The sequence below is a fragment of the Suillus subaureus genome (genome assembly GCF_016647635.1).
Source record: "Suillus subaureus strain MN1 chromosome Unknown BJ212scaffold_23, whole genome shotgun sequence".
NCBI lineage: Eukaryota > Fungi > Basidiomycota > Agaricomycetes > Boletales > Suillaceae > Suillus > Suillus subaureus.
In genome coordinates this window covers 308864-327964 of record NW_024538579.1, presented here as the reverse complement: position 1 = coordinate 327964, position 19101 = coordinate 308864, and the positions used below count along the sequence as shown (strand labels likewise).

At 47.3% G+C, this 19101-nt stretch overlaps 6 protein-coding genes across 6 annotated transcripts; 3 read left to right on the top strand and 3 right to left on the bottom strand.

The window, feature by feature from the left end:
• The first annotated feature begins 2369 nt into the window (after positions 1-2369).
• Positions 2370-3421, top strand: BJ212DRAFT_1578252 (uncharacterized protein). The gene is made up of 7 exons (XM_041342212.1): positions 2370-2458; positions 2528-2638; positions 2694-2835; positions 2889-2975; positions 3030-3100; positions 3160-3220; positions 3276-3421. The coding sequence occupies exons 2-7, from the start codon at positions 2622-2624 to the stop codon at positions 3342-3344; spliced, it is 447 nt and encodes a 148-aa protein (XP_041191349.1). The 5' UTR covers positions 2370-2458; positions 2528-2621; the 3' UTR covers positions 3345-3421.
• A 1685-nt stretch (positions 3422-5106) lies between these two features.
• On the top strand, positions 5107-5719 carry BJ212DRAFT_1482490 (uncharacterized protein; the record flags this gene model as incomplete). Its single annotated transcript, XM_041340426.1, has 5 exons — positions 5107-5211; positions 5264-5350; positions 5405-5475; positions 5532-5592; positions 5642-5719. 5 exons carry the CDS (start codon positions 5107-5109, stop codon positions 5717-5719), a joined length of 402 nt encoding a protein of 133 aa, XP_041191348.1.
• Positions 5720-6927: 1208 nt separating this feature from the next.
• BJ212DRAFT_1275061 (uncharacterized protein) lies at positions 6928-7862 on the top strand (the record flags this gene model as incomplete). Its single annotated transcript, XM_041331192.1, has 2 exons — positions 6928-7536; positions 7593-7862. 2 exons carry the CDS (start codon positions 6928-6930, stop codon positions 7860-7862), a joined length of 879 nt encoding a protein of 292 aa, XP_041191347.1.
• A 1084-nt stretch (positions 7863-8946) lies between these two features.
• Positions 8947-9989, bottom strand: BJ212DRAFT_1482488 (UbiA prenyltransferase family; the record flags this gene model as incomplete). Its single annotated transcript, XM_041340425.1, has 4 exons — positions 8947-9006; positions 9067-9395; positions 9448-9832; positions 9885-9989. The coding sequence occupies 4 exons, from the start codon at positions 9987-9989 to the stop codon at positions 8947-8949; spliced, it is 879 nt and encodes a 292-aa protein (XP_041191346.1).
• Positions 9990-12468: 2479 nt separating this feature from the next.
• BJ212DRAFT_1588601 (uncharacterized protein) lies at positions 12469-16402 on the bottom strand (the record flags this gene model as incomplete). The annotated part of the gene is made up of 9 exons (XM_041342434.1): positions 12469-13899; positions 13997-14844; positions 14894-14979; positions 15036-15174; positions 15223-15365; positions 15420-15593; positions 15919-15940; positions 16027-16071; positions 16221-16402. The coding sequence occupies 9 exons, from the start codon at positions 16400-16402 to the stop codon at positions 12533-12535; spliced, it is 3006 nt and encodes a 1001-aa protein (XP_041191345.1). The 3' UTR covers positions 12469-12532.
• A 584-nt stretch (positions 16403-16986) lies between these two features.
• Positions 16987-17760, bottom strand: BJ212DRAFT_1300978 (uncharacterized protein; the record flags this gene model as incomplete). The annotated part of the gene is made up of 1 exon (XM_041333068.1): positions 16987-17760. The coding sequence occupies one exon, from the start codon at positions 17758-17760 to the stop codon at positions 16987-16989; it is 774 nt and encodes a 257-aa protein (XP_041191344.1).
• Between the last annotated feature and the right edge of the window lie 1341 nt (positions 17761-19101).

The following is a 19101-nucleotide window of genomic DNA, read 5'->3' as shown; positions in this document are numbered from 1 at the left end:
TGCGCCAATGACATAAACCGACAGGTTGTACATATTAGCAGTGGGGGAGGGAAGAACTGACATGATCAATAAATAATCACACGTATCAGATAGATGGAGAGTACGAGTCTAGGAGACAACAAGCCTGTGCGGGATGACGGCGTCAGGGATCTGCGCAACGCATGAAGTGAGAACTGATAGTATTAGTAATAGATGAACAATCGAGCAAGGGTGGCTAACAAGCGTGTATCCGAGACAGGGTAACTATACTCAGCTGGCACCTGCATATGACACACTCGACGACACTCGTGGTGGTCGAGCGAGTACATCATAGTCCATCTACGTGGAAGACGAGTGAGCACTGGAAGGTAGATGAATCAGCGCTGAATTTACCAAGGTTGACATAAAAGATCGCGTTGATTTTCTAGATCGGACAGATGACAGGAACGCTGAGACCCAGCTGGAGGAAAGGCAGGATAACGTGATGTGTTGGAGGTGTGGCTGTGCATGTGGAAGAGGGGACCAGTAACAAGGTTGATTATATAGAAGGAATGTGTGCTGATGGAAGAGAGGCCACCACGCTGAAACGGGGAGGAAAAGGTGCACGTATACTTACGGGAGACTAAGAACTTACGCTCGTAATGAGCACAGGCAACTTGTGTGGGAGAGAGTCTTCATATCTGCGTCAATTGAGTTCCCAGTTCATAGTATTGGAGACAGTGATCGTGTAACAGGCAACAGACTCAACCACCAAAAAGTCAGATGAAAGCTGGTCTTGAGCAGCAGGCACTGATGTAAAGACACAAAATTCAGAATCTGCATTGGCTGTGCGATTTCTGTTTCGCTTGTAGGCGAGTTGTTGTTGAGGGCCGATCACGAAAGGCAGGTGTTAAAGTTGCTGGGGGTGTTTTGGGGGGAAACAGCATAGCCAAACGGTCATGAGAGGGTAAGGGGAGAATCTTATGCTCGAGGTGAGGAACCAAAGGTATGTATGAATAAATGATTTTGATGATTAAGTAAAAACACCAAACCCAAACATTCAAACATCGACTAGAGCAGTACCTGCATCAAGCACTTACCACTCACTGAAAGCCATGGCTTGAGGGCTAGCCCTAGACACCACAACTCCTCATGACTGGTGTTCTCTAGTATTCCTAAGTAAGTCCATTTATCTTTTGACAACACAATGCATCTGCAGCAGTCCTACGCTACATTTTACCCATCCTATCACCTACTCACTGAAAGTGCTGGTTGGTAACATTTGAGACTCAATGTGCAGTACACTTAAGTCTTCTTCAACTATTGTTGAAGGTAGCTGAGCAGAATTAAAACTTGGCAGCTCAGCGCAGCTTGGCCTACCACACCAAACCTCCAACCTATGTACTCAGCCTAACCACAACCACACAAAACCTGGCGCTGCCTCCATGCCTCAAAACCTCACCAGCTCCCATCACACCAGAGCATTACCTCCAGAGGTCCTCCCACCACCTCCTGCTTTTGCACAGTCACCAGGAAAATGACCAAGCATTTATTTAGCCTTATTCTACTTGGTAAACCACACAAGATGGACTGGGTGATTCAAGAAAAAATTGATCACAACAAACATTGAACATTGTGGAGACATGTCTCTATGTCCTAAGCTCATACAACTTTGATGAAGGGTCCCAAAATGGATGTCAATGTTGAAGACATCATTGCCATTCAAGTTGCTGTTCATGAGTGTGAGAGGGTCCAGGTCATCCTGTAATAGTTGCAAGGGGAATCCTCATTTTTATCTGGAAAGCAAGCTTGTGGGTGTGGCAGAGGTGGCAGTGGCACCAGCACAGGCTCTTGTTTTGGAATACCTGGTGAGCAGTACAATTCTCCATACCTGGGGGAGATGTGCTTGAGGCTGGTGACATTGATGCTAAATAACTTGGCAATGGCATGTCTGGCATTGTTGGTGGGATGAGTTTGGTGGAGAACAAAGATGGTGACCATATGAGGGTGTGGATGCCAAAAGCACACCTTCAATCACCAGCAAAGGTAATGGACAAGTGGAGTTTGGTGCAGTGGAGGGTGCACCCCACCCCATGCACTGATGAAACTTGACTTGGAAGCTAGATGAGCACAGATGGCGGGTGTTCTGGATGAGCAAAAAGATAGGTGATGAACAACCTGAGTTGTAGGTTGAGTTGATTGAAGTTTAGGTGGCGCCTTCTGTGTAGACGAATCGTCATTGGCATTGGCGAGGGCCAGAAAGTCAACTTGTCCTGTTCGTGGTCAAGAGGTTTTCGCCACCGCTGTTCCTACTACTCGGGTAATCAGAGGCAAATTTATAGCTGAAAAGGTTTTCGAGGTCTTATCCCATGTTACGCTGCACGCACCTTGTTTTCGGGAGCTTTGCGAACCGAAGTATTTCCGAACAGTAACAAGGCACTCATCACTCTACGAGAACAATGAACTGGAGGCGACCCGAGGAATAATTACAACGATATAGGTTAGTGCTGGCACGTGCAGCGGTCTTACAGTGATTCGGAAGAAGGGCATCTGACGCACCTCCATGAAGAATTTGCCTTCAACGGAATCCGGTATTTGATCAGTGCCCGAAGCCAAGCGAGTAGACCAAACTCAGGGTTACTTTGGCCTATCTGGAACTAGCAATGGAGCTTTCAACCAGGTATAAAGGTCCTCAGGCTGCACTCAGCAGTTTTCATCAACAACCTCTCAATCAGTATTCAAGAGAATCAAGTTCAACCAACCATGAGCAACACGATCCCTTCCGGAGATTACATGATTGTCAATGTCGGGTATCCAAACCGATATGTCTGCATGTCAGAAAATAAGGACTTCGCTGGTCATGACGTCGGTCAAACCGTACGTGTGCATCACTACAGCGACATGCTTCATGTGCTCATCGATGCCCATAGATCAAAGTCGATATCAAGGACGAAAATCAGTGTCTTGCGACTTTCTATGATACTGCGACAGAGTTGTACCTTGGGGTCGACCAGACGGTTGGTCTGTCTAGTGTTAACAGATACGAGACTGCTAACAGTGTGAAATCGTAGGATGCCAAAGTCAAAGGCTACACCGATCCCCAGGTGTTCCAATTGTACAATGCCAGGGACGGCAGTTTTGAGTGAGTGCAATCTTTAGTCCTAGTTGTATCAAGAATTCATTCAATACCTTTATCCGCAGGATCCGTGTACCGAATGGAGACAAGATGTGGGTTCTCGAAGACGGCGGAGACTGGACCCCGGTTTGTTTTCATCGCTGACCTTTTTTGGCTTTATTTATGACCAATGTCACTCCAGATCACTGTTCAGGCAACTGCTGGCTCGGACGGGGAGTACTGGAGGTTCGTGATGGGGACCCCGGAATAGGTGTTCCAAAAATGCAAGGAGGCCTAAGTGGTTGCCAGAGAATGCTTGTATGATTAGCTCGTGATCGTGACGCATGTTTGTGACTTTCCATGACTGGACAGTGCGAGATGTTCGAGTGTTCACCTGGCAGGTGTGTCACCTCTACCAATTTACGCGGGTGTTATTGTCATCTGCTCTCTGCGTTTGCCATCAGCCATGTCTTCCTCCCACTTACCTCAGCGCTAGCGGGTAACAACTGAGGTCCCACAAGTCTCCCTTGATCATGCGCTCGAGAGCCCATTCCTCGTTGTGAAATACTGCGCTGTACGACCAGCAAGATGATGTCACCGTCGCTTGATCAATCACTAGGAGAAATACTGCGCACAGACTCTTTACTAACAACTCCCTTTGATGAGTGTTGGTGGCGCTGGGCGTAGCATAACATTTACTCAACACCCGAGAAAGATAGCATCGTCTGGAACCAGGAGTTCGTCAACCATGGTATGATGTCTCATTCGGTATTCCTGTCCTACCTCACTTGCCGTCGTGTTCACACTTCGACTTCACTATGTTTCAGTATTACGCCGCTGCTGAGATCGAGCTCAGCACCTCATGCTCAATTCTCCAGGGCCCACGTCAATCATTCAAGGTTATCCTCGACACTGGGTAAGACAAATACTTCCCCTGCCTACAACGCGGATGGCTCTAAATTCTCTATCGACTACCAGAGTGGCTCCGTGAAGGGCTACATTTCCCAAGATGGCATCTGTATCGGAGACATCTCTATCAGTGGCTTGAACTTTCCCGCAGGTCGTGGTAGGGTGCATGATGCTGCCAAACACAATAAATATATTAAACCAATTTGATATGATACGCCTGTTCGGTTTGCAGAGATCTAGAGCCTCATGAGCAAAATCATCGAATGTATGTGACGTCTGCTATTAAATTTGAAACAAGTGCCTTACTGACATCCAGTTGTTTGGATCCAAAACTTTTACTCAGCTGTCATCGTGCTTCCGAACAGGCTCGCGCAATATTAATGTGCCGTACACTAGTATTCCGGTCGCGTCGGATCTATTTTTAAAGATGGAGCTCCAACATGGAAACATGGAGGACGCCTTGGCCCCGCCAATGCCTGGATTTCTCTTCAGAATACCACTCGGACGCTCCGTAACTTTGCGGGCCCATCTTCCATCTTCCATGCTAGCTGTCGTTGATCCAAGGTCCTCCATGAAAAGATTGTTCGAACCGTACTCGCCAACCTTGTATAATGACGCCTCGGGTTACAATCGGTACCATCTCTGAAATTCAAGTTCTGATCACGTAAAACGCGTCGCTGAACGGCGTCATGCGGCCAAGGCTCCTTTTCATCTCGAGCAACCGCTGCACAGTGTTCGTCATGACAGCCCAGATGGAACATGTGATCACCTCTGATAGGCTACAATCTGTGCCGTAGCCTTATGGAGATTATGGGGTAAGAAAGGCGATCAATAATCATGGGTTGTGGGCGACCCATGGAAAGACTACATAGATCAATATATCCCTAATGATGCTTGCGCTTCAATGACAGGTTCCAATGGGCGCACGATATTCCAGAAGAGCCAAGTGAGTTGTCACTCAAGACCGAGACTCAGACGAACGGTGATGCTGAGCATCAGTATCTAGAACGTGATGGAACCTTCAGGCACGTATAAACGTTGCAGCGTATCCTGCCATTGATTTTTATCAGCAACTATATCTCACTCAGTACTTGGCAGAGTCAACTATCAACACACCTCACATTATGCTACCTTCCGGTGACTACAAGATCCAGAATTTTTTGCATAACAACAGGTTTGTCCACATGGAAGCTGTGGGCGCGGTTGTTGGCTTCAGGGATGGTGATGTTGTACGTGTTGCATCATTGACGTTGATGATCCTATACTCATTAATGCTCATAGGTCCAGCTCCTTGTTAAGGACGAAGTTCTGGGTCTTGCAACTCTCTTTGATAGATTGAGGGACAAGTATATTACCATCAATAGAGAGGTTGGTCTATCTGGTGTTGATATATGAGAGATTGCTAACAACGTGAAATTACAGACAGGCGACGTCGTAGGCAGCGTCGAACCCCAGGTGCTCCAGTTCTCCACCGAAGGCGACGGAAAATATGTGTGGGTATGGTCATTATTTCCGGTAACGAGAATTCATTTGTCCCCTTCATCTGCAGAATCCATAAAATGGACATCAACGAAGTGTGGGTCCTCAATGAAGACGAAGACTTCACCCCGGTTTGTTTGTTGTGATCTTCTTTTGGGGGCTTTATAACCGTCACTCCAGATCGTTACTGCTCCGGCTCCTCCCCCAAGCGCTCGGGACTACGAGAAGAAGTACTGGCTGTTCGTGAGGATATTTTAAGCTGTTGTGGAATGCAAGGAGGTCAGGTTGCTGTTACTGTAACTCGTCACATCGGAGAATACTTGTATGATTAGCGAGTCGGTTGTGATGTACGGGTAGCATGAAATCAGAAAATACCTTGGCGTTATCTTTGTCTCATGCGCACCGAGTTGCTATCCCATACGGTATTCCGGCATCGTGGAGCATTTTCCTGACAAGTTGACGAAGAAGGAAATTGTTTCAGCGGCGAATGGTGAGTCTTGTAATGCTTGCCCCTCTACCGCCAAGAACGATGGCCCATTTTTCGGCTGTAAGCGTGGAGAACCTGATGCATTATCTCAATCTGAAAATACAAGCCGAGCCATTTCGACGCACCTTTAGGTGGACTGCGCATACTTCTATTACGCCAACTGAAGCATGTTCCTGACAGCTTGACGAATAAAGCCTTGCGTTACATATTAATATTCTAGCGAGTGAATAGTGTACCTGACATCTATACACCTACCGAAGGGCACGCTAGCCCAGTTACCGGCTGTAGGCCTGGGTGCAAATCTGACCTTTGACGGCAATGCGGAATTTGTCAATCTGAAGCCCCAAGTCGAGGAAGACAGTGTATTCATAATCTCAACACCTTTGTTGTATCGATGCGTTACACAAAGCTGCCAAGAGCAACGACGCGAATTTGCTTCCGCGAAGGTTGACATGGACATTGATATTGGTTACCAGTGCACTGGCTATAAGGCATTGCGGAGTTTGATTGACATGCTGTGCAATGCACATGTGTAGCGCAGCCTCGCGCCAACCTGCCCCTAGCTTTAAGGGTTGAATGTGAATTGGGGTTCCAAGTAAGCAATGCGGGCGAGGTGTTGACTTAAGGTAAAGTGTTAGTACTATGGCAGATTCACCAGTGTAGGAATGATTAATTACTTACTATCTTCGCTTGAGTCGGCGCTTCAGCTTCAGCGGCTATGGTCTGAAGCTTGAGCGCTTGAGCCTTGAGGAAACAGATTTGTATGTAGAAGCCTATTAGACGTAACCTGTGACAGGATTGATGTCCGAACAACGCCATTTTTCCTGTCACAATTCTGCGGACGCCCAGCCTGTTTTCCAATCAGTTGACGACGACCACCAACATTTTGCAGTCTTGGACTGAGTCACTGAAGTACTCTGCTACTCAGCAAAAAGCTTGCGAGCAGGTCTTAAACCTTTAAACTTCGAAGCTTCAATAAATGGCATCTGTACAGGTTCCAACTTCGTTATCTTCATTCCCAGAAGAGCTCCTTGCTCGTATACTTGCAGATTGTGTGACTCCTCCCCAACTATTACCAGTTCGTCCACCTTGGTACACCCAACCAATATTCTTTCCATGTCCCTCACTCTTAGCCCGCTCGGCTCCACACACCAGCACACGTGCCCCACTATCGCCCTTGCTTGTTTCGCGGCAGTTCCTGCGCATCGGTACTCCCATATACTATCAGACTCTCTACCTTCCGACGGCTACCCATGCTGCCCGCGTACTCGAGACGCTTATCGCCCAGCCGGTCATTGCTGGTGCGGTACGTCGCGTCGTGCTAGGCTGCGTGTCGCTGGAGGGCGCTCGTGTACTTCGGGCGTGTGAGAGGATCGAAGATGTGGATATCTGTATGGATGTTTATGAAGCTAATCCTCGGGGAGATGCAGCAGAAGATCAGGATGCTCAAGCCCTATGTGATGCACTAGATCGAATAGACTTGAAGCATCTTACTATTCGCAGAATTCCAGATGCATACCTCACACTTACGCGCCCGAAGTACCTTCTTGAGCGCATTACAAAGGTTGTACCCCGCTGGTTTAACCTTGTATGATCTTCTATTTTCCGTATCGGTCAAAACTTACTGATTCGTGATGTTCTCAGGAGTCCGTTCACTTCGCGTTTAAAATCAGTTCAACACCAGCCACCAGGCCTTTGGCTGAGGCTCTGAGCCATGCCCCAAAACTACGCAGTCTTAAAGCACAACTCCCGGAGATTTGGAATGAATTGTTCCTCACTATCTCCACAAACCCGATTCTCGAACAAGTCGCATTGTATGTAGAAGGCGCAGACGGGATTTTGCATACGACTATGTACATGATGGGAGCCAGGAAACATGCACACTTGAGCGAACTGATCAAGATTGGAACGTGAGCGTTACTCCATTCGTCGGCCTTGTCCTTGTACCTAACTATATCCTGATTTGCAGGACATTTTTCCGAACGAGGGCACGTACAACTGCTGCTGCAGTGCCGAGTCCACCGTCAGCAAGACCATCGACTCCTCTGAGCGCCAACAGAGTGAAGGAGGTGGCCGCCGAGCTCATGATTCCTGGGCTGAACCAGAACGTGCCTCTCCCTGTGGCGGGAGGCTCACATGTACTTTGATCGCTTCCTATCACATATTTCGCATCGGCTATCATCTTCTATCATCACTCACATGCAATTTCCTTTCAACATCTCCCGAAGTCGCGGGCGACTTCCATCACGGCACATGTTCCCCGCGCATTTATGACAATGATGATCTTTGTAACGCTCTACAACGATTTTTCTTTTGATATGACACGTTCTCCTTTCTTTTCACTAGTACTTATTCCCCGCAGCTCCGTCAAGGCAAAGTGATTGACCTGGCGAAGTTCTTGTCGCACGAGCGTAGTCGGTCTGGTACTTCTCCACTCGGACGTTCGTTCTTGTTCTTGTTACTTTGTCCAGACATTATGAGCATAGGTTAGGCTAATGGAAAATTATTTACATACACTCGTATTGTGCTCTTCAACCCGTCCAACATTTATCCAAACACCTGTCGATAGGTCGTGATAGCATTGGGCTGTCGTATAAACTGAAGTACCTTTGATCCAAGCCATTCTGGACAACCAGGTGTGATCCGAAATACATCTGCTGATAGCGGATTGCCTAGTACCCGTTAGTACCCATGCCTGCAGTAAATCAAAAGGGACTTGGACGATAGTCTCAAGCGTCAACTTATGTTGGTGATCAGTGTACGGGAAAAATGATTGGCTTACAATGAACGATTTTAAGTCAAGTCATTGTGTAAGTACAGGTTCTGATCGCTGAGTCCAAAGGTAATGTGTGGACTTACGATTAACCAACCCTCAAAGTACCAGCTAACCAAGGTCAAAATTTTGACTAGTTTTCAATTTGTTTCGTGTGGTACAACAATAAGCTATTGAATAGTATATCACTAGGACAGGATAAATACGACTTTCAGCTCCGGATACTCAAACACCATAGAAGAAGCGCCAGTAACCTGGAAGTAGATGGCTGAGCGCGAACCACATCTGTTATAAGTCCATTGTCAGCTTCACCTCGGTGTGCTCCCAAGTAATATTTCGACTCACGCTATAAAATTTGCAGGACTGCTTGTCGGCGCCTACTGTGTCATACATCACAAATCGGGTCCCCACATATGCACCGTAAGCTACAAATGCAGTGGTAGAGAGCGCATCTAGCTTCCAGATATGGCTCAAGACAAATGACCAGAGGGGAATGCCGAGCATCATTGAAAAGCGTGCGGCTTTAGGGAAGATTGTGGGCAGGGTGCACCTGCCAGTGAGGCGATCGCCCTCTTCATCCTTGAAGTCTTGCGCATGAAGCGTAGTCGCAAAGACTGCCGAGCTGAGTGCGACCGCCAAAGCACCGACTTTGTCCATGCGTGAGTTGCAAGAACCTGTACGCTTGATCAGCAAACTGATAGATTGTCTGCAACTGGATAGATTTACCGGCAGCAACGGTTCCTCCAACCTCCGCACACCCGTAGATGATGGCTGTGAGTACATTCTTCGACAATCCCATTTTATCACCGTGAAGTTCGTTGTACCAGATATTGAACACTGCAAAAACGGTGCTGGCCAGCAGAGCCTGAGTGCCGTACCACAACGACAGCATCAAGCAGACTGGGACCATCACCCAGCGCATATCAGCTGCGCTATCGACAGAAATGCGACCAGCAGGTATCGGACGGGAGGGTTTGTTCTTGCGGTCCTCCTCCGGATCCTGGATCTGGTTGGCAAGATTGAACTGCAACAAGTGGAGCCATATCCACAAAGGAGCATTCAAAGCGTGGATGGGATCATATCTGGGAGCCGCAGACAATGCGAATATGGTCTGAAAAGTGTAATTGAACGAGGGGGCGAGACACGTATTAGTTGTTACATACGACAGGTATCAGAGTGGTTCTGATATCATTTTGTGTGAAAAGAAAGATCGTCTCGAGATGACGAGCGATGCTATCAGTGCGAGCAGTGAGAGTTTGAGAGAACATGGCGAGTTTCTTTGAGTGCCCAGGTTATGCGCCGGGGCCAGGCCTTTATACCTCGAAAGTGCGCTCGAAAGAAGCGCGAACCGGTATGGCAAAAGTCATGCCGGGAGTATACAGGAACTCGAAGACTGCTTCCAAAAGTCGGGACACCAAACGGTTGTGAATCAATAGTCCCTGAGTCGCTCAATGCTGTGAACTCGCAACTGCCTCGTCTTTCGGTAGGGAAGATGTGCGACGCCGACTTGGAAGAATTCTATACAGAAGGCAAACCCAATGCTGCGGCTATGCATTCGTGAGAAGCAGCGCTCATAAGCCTCGGAGAACCCCTGAACCGTCACAGCTAGAGACAGCCCCAGAGTCGACAAGGACTCAAAAAGATCATCTTAGATGGGTAATATGTGCCACCCGGTAGATAAGCGAAAAATTAAAGCGCTCGCTGCGTAGCATTTGACTCGTGATGCGCTCATATTGCTATCCTATGGCGATAGTTGGTCAACGATTAGTAACATCATATTGTAGTACCAGTGCACCCACTATCCAGAAAAGAACGATCGCCCATACTCTGCAGAGCTTGAAAGATCCTCGTGTAGTACACTCGAAGACTGCAGATATCAAGGACTGACGTAGTTGTGTTGTAGGAAATCATTGGTTAAGCAGGCGCTCGAGAAGTCACGTTGACCGATTCCACGGTCAGTAATAAAGAAATGACAATTGACTTGAACTACCTCCAGGCGCGTGTTTACCGCAACCTAATTGTGAGCCATGAGGCCGCATAGCGCCGGCTTGAATGAACATGACCTACCGGTAAATAATTACAGAACAGAACGACAGTATGTTGGAAATGGCTCCCGGCTACCTCGTGGTGAGATTCTTGCAGTACTGTGAACCGCTACCTCCCAGTCAAAGATGGAGATTGGACAATGTCGACAAATATCAGCGCAACTGCATTGTATTTTGTTGCACCATGTAATTAATGAAAACCGAATTATGGCAAATGACTTATAAGATACGCACCACAGAATACTCTTGTCTGCGAGGAAACACTCCACCATAGGTTGTTGCCCGAGATTTCCTATAGCAAGCCCCCTGAAGCTCCCTTATAATGAGGTGCCCCTGTCTGTCCAGGATCCCAAAATCGGCCCTCAAAAATGCCAAATTGGATAGAGGGCACCTGCACCATCGCGAGGGCTGGCTTGCAAACGGTCAACCGTTTTTTCACCGCTTTGACCGAAACTTTGAAAGCGCGTGAATTTTAACGTCACTTTGAGACGTTGAAGTTTTCGCATCCAAGGACCATGACTTGCTAGTGTACAACTTGAATCACCGATACCTATGGTGTGGTTTAACCGTTTTGCGACCCCCGATTTGCCATGGCCCATCATGGAGAACGGTTGAAATTATCCGCACGTGATCAGGATCTTTTGGTTCTCGTCACCAACTCTTCACCGTCTCTAACGTCGTCGTCGTCGTTGTGGCAGTACTAGTCTCCCTAGTCTGCCTTGTAGAAATCTGGCTTCGTTCAATCCACTAATGCAACTTACATGTTAGCTTTGTGAAGGGAGTGCTAGCTAATGCACCAAATATCTGCCAGTGATTCGGCCCGCCGGGGAGGTATTCATTGTCAGTAACGAAGTCTCTACTCAAGTTGATCATTATTATTAATCTTTGCGCAGAACTTATAATCCCACATTCGATGTCACCCCATGACTCCGGCTGAGTATTACTGTATAGTAGGCATTCAACTTGCCCTTCCAACATGTTCCTCGCTACGATCTTCACCTGCCGGTAGCACAATCTCAACTTGAACGCCGAGGATCCATTCATATTCTTAACCATTGGATCATTAACTGAGTCCATCTTTCCAACGGGAAATTTTGTAGCCATGTGCTTTGCCTATTGTCCTTTCCCTGCTACCGCTGCCAGAGTTGCAGAGATCCGAGTTCCAACGAACGTGAATCATTACATCTCACTCAAACGTTGCACCGACTGACTCGATTCCTCATCGCAAGGCTGGCTTTCTGAGCCTTTTCAAAATCCTTGCAGCAGTGAACTAGCACTGGAAAGATGAACCTCGACAATACAATTTACGAAGAACTGCGTGCCCATTCGACCGGTCTGGGCTGGAGGATTGTCGATGAATGACTTGTGCGTAGTTATCGCCTTCCAACTGTCTTCCTCTATTGATCTATCTACGGGAGACTAGCGATCGCCCACTGTGAGTCTCTGTCATCCTTTTTCATGAACCTTCAATCCGACCCTCAATCCGAGGAGATGTCGCAGATTTAGCTCGCGCACTACCATCGAAAAGTGGGTATGAGATGTGTGATGAAGAGAATAACCTCGAGGGATCAAACGCGTTCTCTAGGTGGAATATCTGTATTATGACCTTCCCATGCCATAAACAATCTCACCACACACTTGAAGTTTCATGCGTTTTGCTTCACTTATCTCCCGTGTTTGTCTCATAGCTGTCTTGTCCTATATCGTGATGAAACTACTCGTATAATCGTCGGAGATACAATGGCAAGTTGTTACATGTATACGATCTATATGATGTTCGCAAATGGCGACCGACCCTCCAAAAATAATGTCCATCCTCTAAATCTGTCTGGCAAAACATAGAGTGGCTCGTAATTGTACAAATGTCGCGTAGACACTCCCATCTCCGTGCACAAAGACCATGTTTCCATGAAGCATCGCAAAGCCAAGGCGAAGTCACCATGCACAAAGGCAATCTCCCCTAGTCCCCGTTTACTGTATGCCTTGAAATTGAGATGACCTTGGATATCGCAACCTTCAATGGTGGCAATGAAATGATATTCGGCCCTGTCGTATGCACCTGCAGTGAGCTCGATGCAAGCCGAGCCATAAGATCTGACGAGAAATACAAATGCAGTGCGCAGCACAAAGAATTGGAGTAGTCCCGGGGCTGGGTTGATGAGCTCCCTTGCAAGGGCATGATCCCCCTGCTTGCTTGCAACAAGGGCCTTTAAGATGGCGGGGATATCATGTGGGAGTTGACCCTCGCTCTCTACGATTGTCTGCAAGATATCCATGGCTTTGGATAACCTGCCTTCGCAAAATGCTACCTCTGCAAGTCCCTCGAGTGCGTCTCTGCGGACAAAATCTCCAGTACTTGTGCATTGCAGGAGAAGGTCTTCTAAGTGTGTGTTCACCTGGGCAATGTCTTCCCCGTAGTAAAATTTGGCCCGCCAGTGCCACAACTTGAACCGCAAGCCCCACATATGATCTTCCGAAGACTTCACAAATAATTCGTCTGCAGATGCGGATGTGTACATCCGGGCTGTATCTAAAAAAAACCAAACCTTGGCTTTCGTTGGTTCACTGAGATACTCCCACGACTCGGAGGGTTGAAAGCCCTCCAAAACCTGTTGGGATTGAAGGACGCGGCCTTGACATCTGTATATGTCTGCACATGCACATGCGATAACACATTGGGCCGCCATTTCGTGCTTGCCGGTGGCAATACAGAGTGCCCCAGCAGCTTTGAAGGCCTTCATGGATTCTGTGTGCTGAGAAAGAGTCATGTAGAGCCAGCCGAGATTCCACAGGCAGTGTGCTTTGGACGTTCGCGCGGAGGAGTTCTCGACAATGTTGAAAATTGCAGGAGTAAGGGAAGTTGAGCGAGGAAAATGGCACTTCAAGCACTGCAAAAATGTCCAGCAAGCGGGATAAGTCACTTCAGGGATGTGGGCGAGGCCGAAAGCAATAACATGCTCGATGTTGAGGTGATCTGAGGTAATGATATCAGCATGACCATCTCGTTCTTCCGAACACCGTTGGACGGTGCAATAGTAGAAGGTGTGTATCCCTCGCAAACATGTGGAGTCAGGTGGTGGCAACGAATCTCGCACATAATGTTGAATGGGTGCTAGCATTTTGACGAAGCCGTCTTGACGATAAACGAGAGAATGCCTCCATAAAATATCACATAGTGTCGATTTGCAGGGTAGATGGCAAGATATATTTCGACAGGGCCTCATTGAGACCCTGGGGTAAGAAGGCGATGACAGCCAAAGTATGCCGAACCTCCTCTCCGAGTTTCTGGATTGACGGTGAGTTGAGTGACAGCTGCATGGTGTATGACAAGCTTTGCAGCTTTCCCTCGCCATGGTCTAGTACGGCACTGTGCCGGTCCTTCCATCTCTCCAGCAGCATGACCGGTGACCAACCGTTTTGCTGCGCAGCATTTGCAAGTAGATTGATAGAAAGCGGGTGGAGTTCCAAGTCCTGAAGTAGGTTTGTTATTCCTCCCTCCGCATTTTCATGATCAGCCTGGCAGTAAATTCGAAAGAATGCCTCCTGAGCAGAGCTCGAATCCAAAGGTGGAATATCCTTGGTAATCCATGGTACATTCGGTGCACTCCTTCTACTACGCGATGTGAGAATCAGGACGGTACCAGGGATGCATGCGATTTCAGCAATGACTGATGGTATTTTCCCAAGCGCCGATGATGCACTGGCCTCTTCAAAGGTCTCAGCATTATCGAGGACAACAAGTGCACTAGAGGAATGAAGAAAGGTAGATATCGGGCGCAAAGTATCAATGCCGGCGATCTCTATGCCCAGGGCTCCTGCGAAACGAGCCATAAAAGTTTCGAATGTGATAGTCGAAGGATCCAGGCCATCGTAAGTCACGAAGAAGCACCGATCAGCAAATTTTTCGATGGTAAGTGGTTCGTGAAGGATGGCTTTGGCAAGAGAACTCTTTCCCATGCCCCCTGGGCCGATCAATGCGATATGTTCATCACTGACAACGAGGGTCGTCAACTCTGCCACGAGATCATCGCGGCCATAAAACATGGAAGGTCGTGATGGAGGCTCAGTTGGGTGATACCTGATTGCATTTAGAGGACACCCACAACCGGCAGAAAGCAATAACTTACTTTAGAACATTGACACCAATTGTATTACCGTCGAGTCCTAAAGCGAATCTTTCCACCCTCATGGCAATGCCAGCGATCGCTTCAGTCTTGAGATGACATTCAGCAGCAGAAGTTCAGGTTGAGCTACAGAGACGAGACGCACATTAAAGAGCACGAGGACATGGTCTATATCCTTTTCCCAACTAGCGATCTGGTCGCGATCAATTGTAGCAGAGAAGAACCTCTTCAACAATCCTTTTTCCTTCCTTGAAACTACCTCATTATTGATATTGTTAACTGATCTGCTTGGCGCTATCAGTTCCCGGCACAGTGAAATTAGTTTTGCCTACAAGTTAAGCTCCAATAAAGCATGGGCCAAGTATCCTGGTAGATTGTCACTGGTAATGTCTTTGGTCACTCTTTCGAGGATTTCTCTGATGATCTTGCATTTTTTAACTATCGCCAGGAAATCGGACTTGTTCTTGATCACCGACTATACAGACCTGAGAATCTTTTACGTTCATTTTCGAGAGTTATACTGACGCACCTGCACGATCATCAGGATATTGGCGACTGTTCCGAGTATACCTTTCGCCAAGTTGATAGGTACGAAGTCTTGTGTGACTTTGATGGCTGCTATAGTGATACCCAGCAGTTGGCTGATATTGTTGTCCTGGGACTCCTTGGTTTCAGAGGAGCGTTGTTTAGCATTTGGGCTGTCCTATTTTAGATCAGATATACAATAATGACGCCTAGATATGTTCCTTCTTGCCTTTGATTTTTTGGATCTTTTCGACTTTGGGCTTTTGAATAGCATCGCCTCAGCCTAAGGTCGTGTGGCAGACCCTGGTCGGTATTCCAGTGGATTTAAGTCAAATATTGAGTGAGCGTCTCTGCCTGCCTTGAGTCACCTTGGACCCAAACTACTCGGTGTGTTGATGGTGAGAAAATGCACAGCATAATGTACTGGCGCCCGATATCATTGTCTGCTTCCCTCTTAGAGGAAGCCTATCAACCAACTCTCTAGTTGATTATTGCGCTCGCACTGAGCTTTCGAAATTGATAGTGCTGTTCACGTTCAGCAATGAGATCAGCTGCACGTGATTAAAAACTGTCTCGACTCACCGCCTCTCAAACTCTTCGTCTCAACATACTGTGGTATCACTGGCTCTGTGAAGGGCACATTCTTTGCATGCCCTCTGAGTCAATGATATTTTAAAAGCATGCCCCGATCATCCTATAATTATCAAATACCGCCGCAGCACCTGCATGCAACAGCTCCTCATGTGGTTCTTGCCTTTGCACTCTCCCTTCCCCATGGCTCATGTACCAGAGAAGATCACATTACCTTCTCAGTTCATGCAGGCTTTGAATTAGTTGTGGTTGCATTTGCCTAGTCATAGAAAAGTTAGGGTTTCTCCCTCGTGATATCTCCCCTTTCAGCTCATCTGAGACATAACAGCAAGTTCTTCCTCCCTGTTCGCCTGGGTACATCGTGGTGTTGCCAGAACACTTGTTGGTGGATGCCATGTCTTGACGGCACACTCTGAACTTGGCTTGCCCAAACTGCCTGGGAGGACAAACTCATATACCTCATACCTGCAATGGTGCAGCTGTCAATTTGCAAATAGGTGTAAGGAAACGAGGGGAAGATTGGAGAAGGATATGTAACAGTAGTTCAATTGTGTTGTGTTTGTTATTCTAAGGTACAGCACAAATAAAAAGGCTAACTCAGCTTCCCACAGTGGTCAATGAGTCGGAGGAGCCAGTCATTTGGCAGTGAGCCACTGAGCAGCTGTGCCCCAGAGAACTTGGAGATCATGTTGCATGCACCAACTGCAGCACACGTCTTTGCTGTGATTCAAGGAGCTTCGCACCACCAATTGGTTGTGCCTATGATACAAGTTACAATATTGGCCATAGTCTATGAAGCAGTCAGGGAACCCATGTGTGCTCTTGGATCGTTGACATCAGAGTCTCTAGTTGTGCTATACGAGAACTTGGGTTTTCTATTTGAAGAAGCTTTTCATCCCTAGCATCAGGGATGGGCCAAAAATGCCACATAAAGAGAGGAACCATTAAATCTGAGGGGAGTGACCATGCTCTTTGATTGCCTATTCTGAAACTCCACCCCAAACATCCACAATAGTAGGAATGCTGGCTTGTACAGTGCAAAAAGATGCAGCCTGCAGAGAGGTGTGTGTCCTCTGCAGGTACTTTGATTTCTCTTGGGGAATGGCAACAAGGCAATAGCCACAGAGGTGGGGATAGTGGAGTACCATCAAGGCTGCTTCATGACATAGTCTTGAGACCAATCCAAGGATGATGAGGTCAAAAGGGGAGAGATACCGGGTGATGTCTCGCCAAAGCTCAAGAGGCAGCGTTGGGCAAATGGTGCTGTGTGATACATCGTCACTCCTGTCAGCTCTCTGAGTGAGCAATTTCTCCACTTTAATGTTGATGTACCATGCATAATGGCAAACCTCCACAGCACGCTTGAAGAGTGCATGGTTGATGTGATAGCCAAGATGGGTGAGAGCAGTGATGCCTGGCATAGAAGGTGAATGTGCAAAGAATGATGGTAAAAATTGGAGAGTGCTCATGTGGCTAAATATCACTGTGTATGTGTCTTTGATGACTTTGACAATTATGCAATGGAAGACAGAAAATGTGATTCCAAAGCAATGACCAGGATTATCCTTCTGCTCCATGATTGCATTGATCAGGCGTGATACAGAAGCCTGTAGGCATCGCTCATCATATAGATGTGTTGCAATACAGACAACAATATCTTCATGAACCCATGTGAACTCCTGTCTTTTCAGCTCAGGATGGTAAACATGCCAAATGTTGTTGAACATCTGAGGAACAAGTGCAACATTGGCCATGAAGCATGCAATTGACCATTGACTGTCCGTGACCTGATTGTGGTCATTTAAAAGCTCTATTTCATAAATTTCCTTGCCAATGGCTGGGTTAATCATGCACTGCCCAACCATGACCTCTAGCAATGTGACTCGAACATGCTCATCTTCAGACAGGATGTCGCTTTTGGCAAGCAGATCACTCAAAGCCACTTGTGATCCAGTGCACATCAAAGACTGGTATGTCATGAGTTCAGAATTGTTGATGACTGGTGGTGTGGTGTAGAGAATGAGATTGCTCTAGGTGTATATCACCCATATTTTGACTCACAATGATTGGTATAGTGCACAACTCACTATCTATAACTTTCCCACAAAATGCGCCAGAGGTGCAATGCTTTCCTGCACTATGCGACGCATTCCTGTGCACACACTTAGCATGCTCTTCCCATGCTTGGTCGCCCTTTGTCGCGCAGCATCCCAGAGCATCCATCCATTGTCCAACCAGTTCCCTAGTGAGTCCTTTCTTGTTTATTCTCATATCAGACCATATTTAGCATCATACAATATTTTATTTCATCATGGACCCTGTCCTTACATCATTTACATACTTAGAGCGCTCCCTATTTGCTTCCAAGCCCTGGGAGTGTGCCTAGGCACAGCTTACCTGTTGCCTAGAAAGTTTTCATACAACAACCACCACCATCCAGTAGTGTCTAGCAGTCAGAATTATCATGAGTTAGCATCCATCAGAGTTGTTGCCCTAGTCCTCAGCCCAGTCTACTATCATCAGTCTCCACTCAGCAGTCTTAGTTCACACCTATCATCATCTTTTACACATTTGTGCACTGCATGTGCCTTATTCCCACGCTTTGCGCTCCTGCACGCTTGACATTCCCATGTGTGTGCTCCCAGCGCACTTCACCAGAGTTGACCTGGTGTCACTTTGTGGATCTTGCTTTCCTTGCTTCCCTTAAGGGTCAAACACATCACTCGGCACACTTTGACCAACACAAAGAGTTAGTAGGCTTTCTCTCACCCCAGAGGTAGAGCCTTTCTTTCTTTCTTTAGCTCTGCAACTCCAGCAGAGTTGTTGAACCTTCAGCAGGCTTCTTGTACTTGTGCTCAGGGGGGCATCTCAATATGCAAGCTGTGTGGCCATAATGATCTTTGGAGATATGATCTTTGGCAGTGTCATCTTTGGACATGTGATCATTGGTGATGTATTGGATAAAAGTGTTATCATCTGGAAGGCATTCCAAGGAGAAGAAAGGCATGCCATCCAGGCAAAAGATATTGCAATCAAGGTCAATCTCATAGGTCCAGATGCAAGTTTCTGGTGGGGACCAGGAGGGGGGGTTGAAA

What these genes read in the sequence shown, in the direction of transcription:
- BJ212DRAFT_1578252 (XM_041342212.1), top strand. An exon ending in GTCATGACGTCGGTCAAACC is followed by an intron (nt 2,836 to 2,888) that starts GTACGTGTGCAT and finishes CGATGCCCATAG; the next exon opens with ATCAAAGTCGATATCAAGGA. An exon ending in ACCTTGGGGTCGACCAGACG is followed by an intron (nt 2,976 to 3,029) that starts GTTGGTCTGTCT and finishes GTGAAATCGTAG; the next exon opens with GATGCCAAAGTCAAAGGCTA.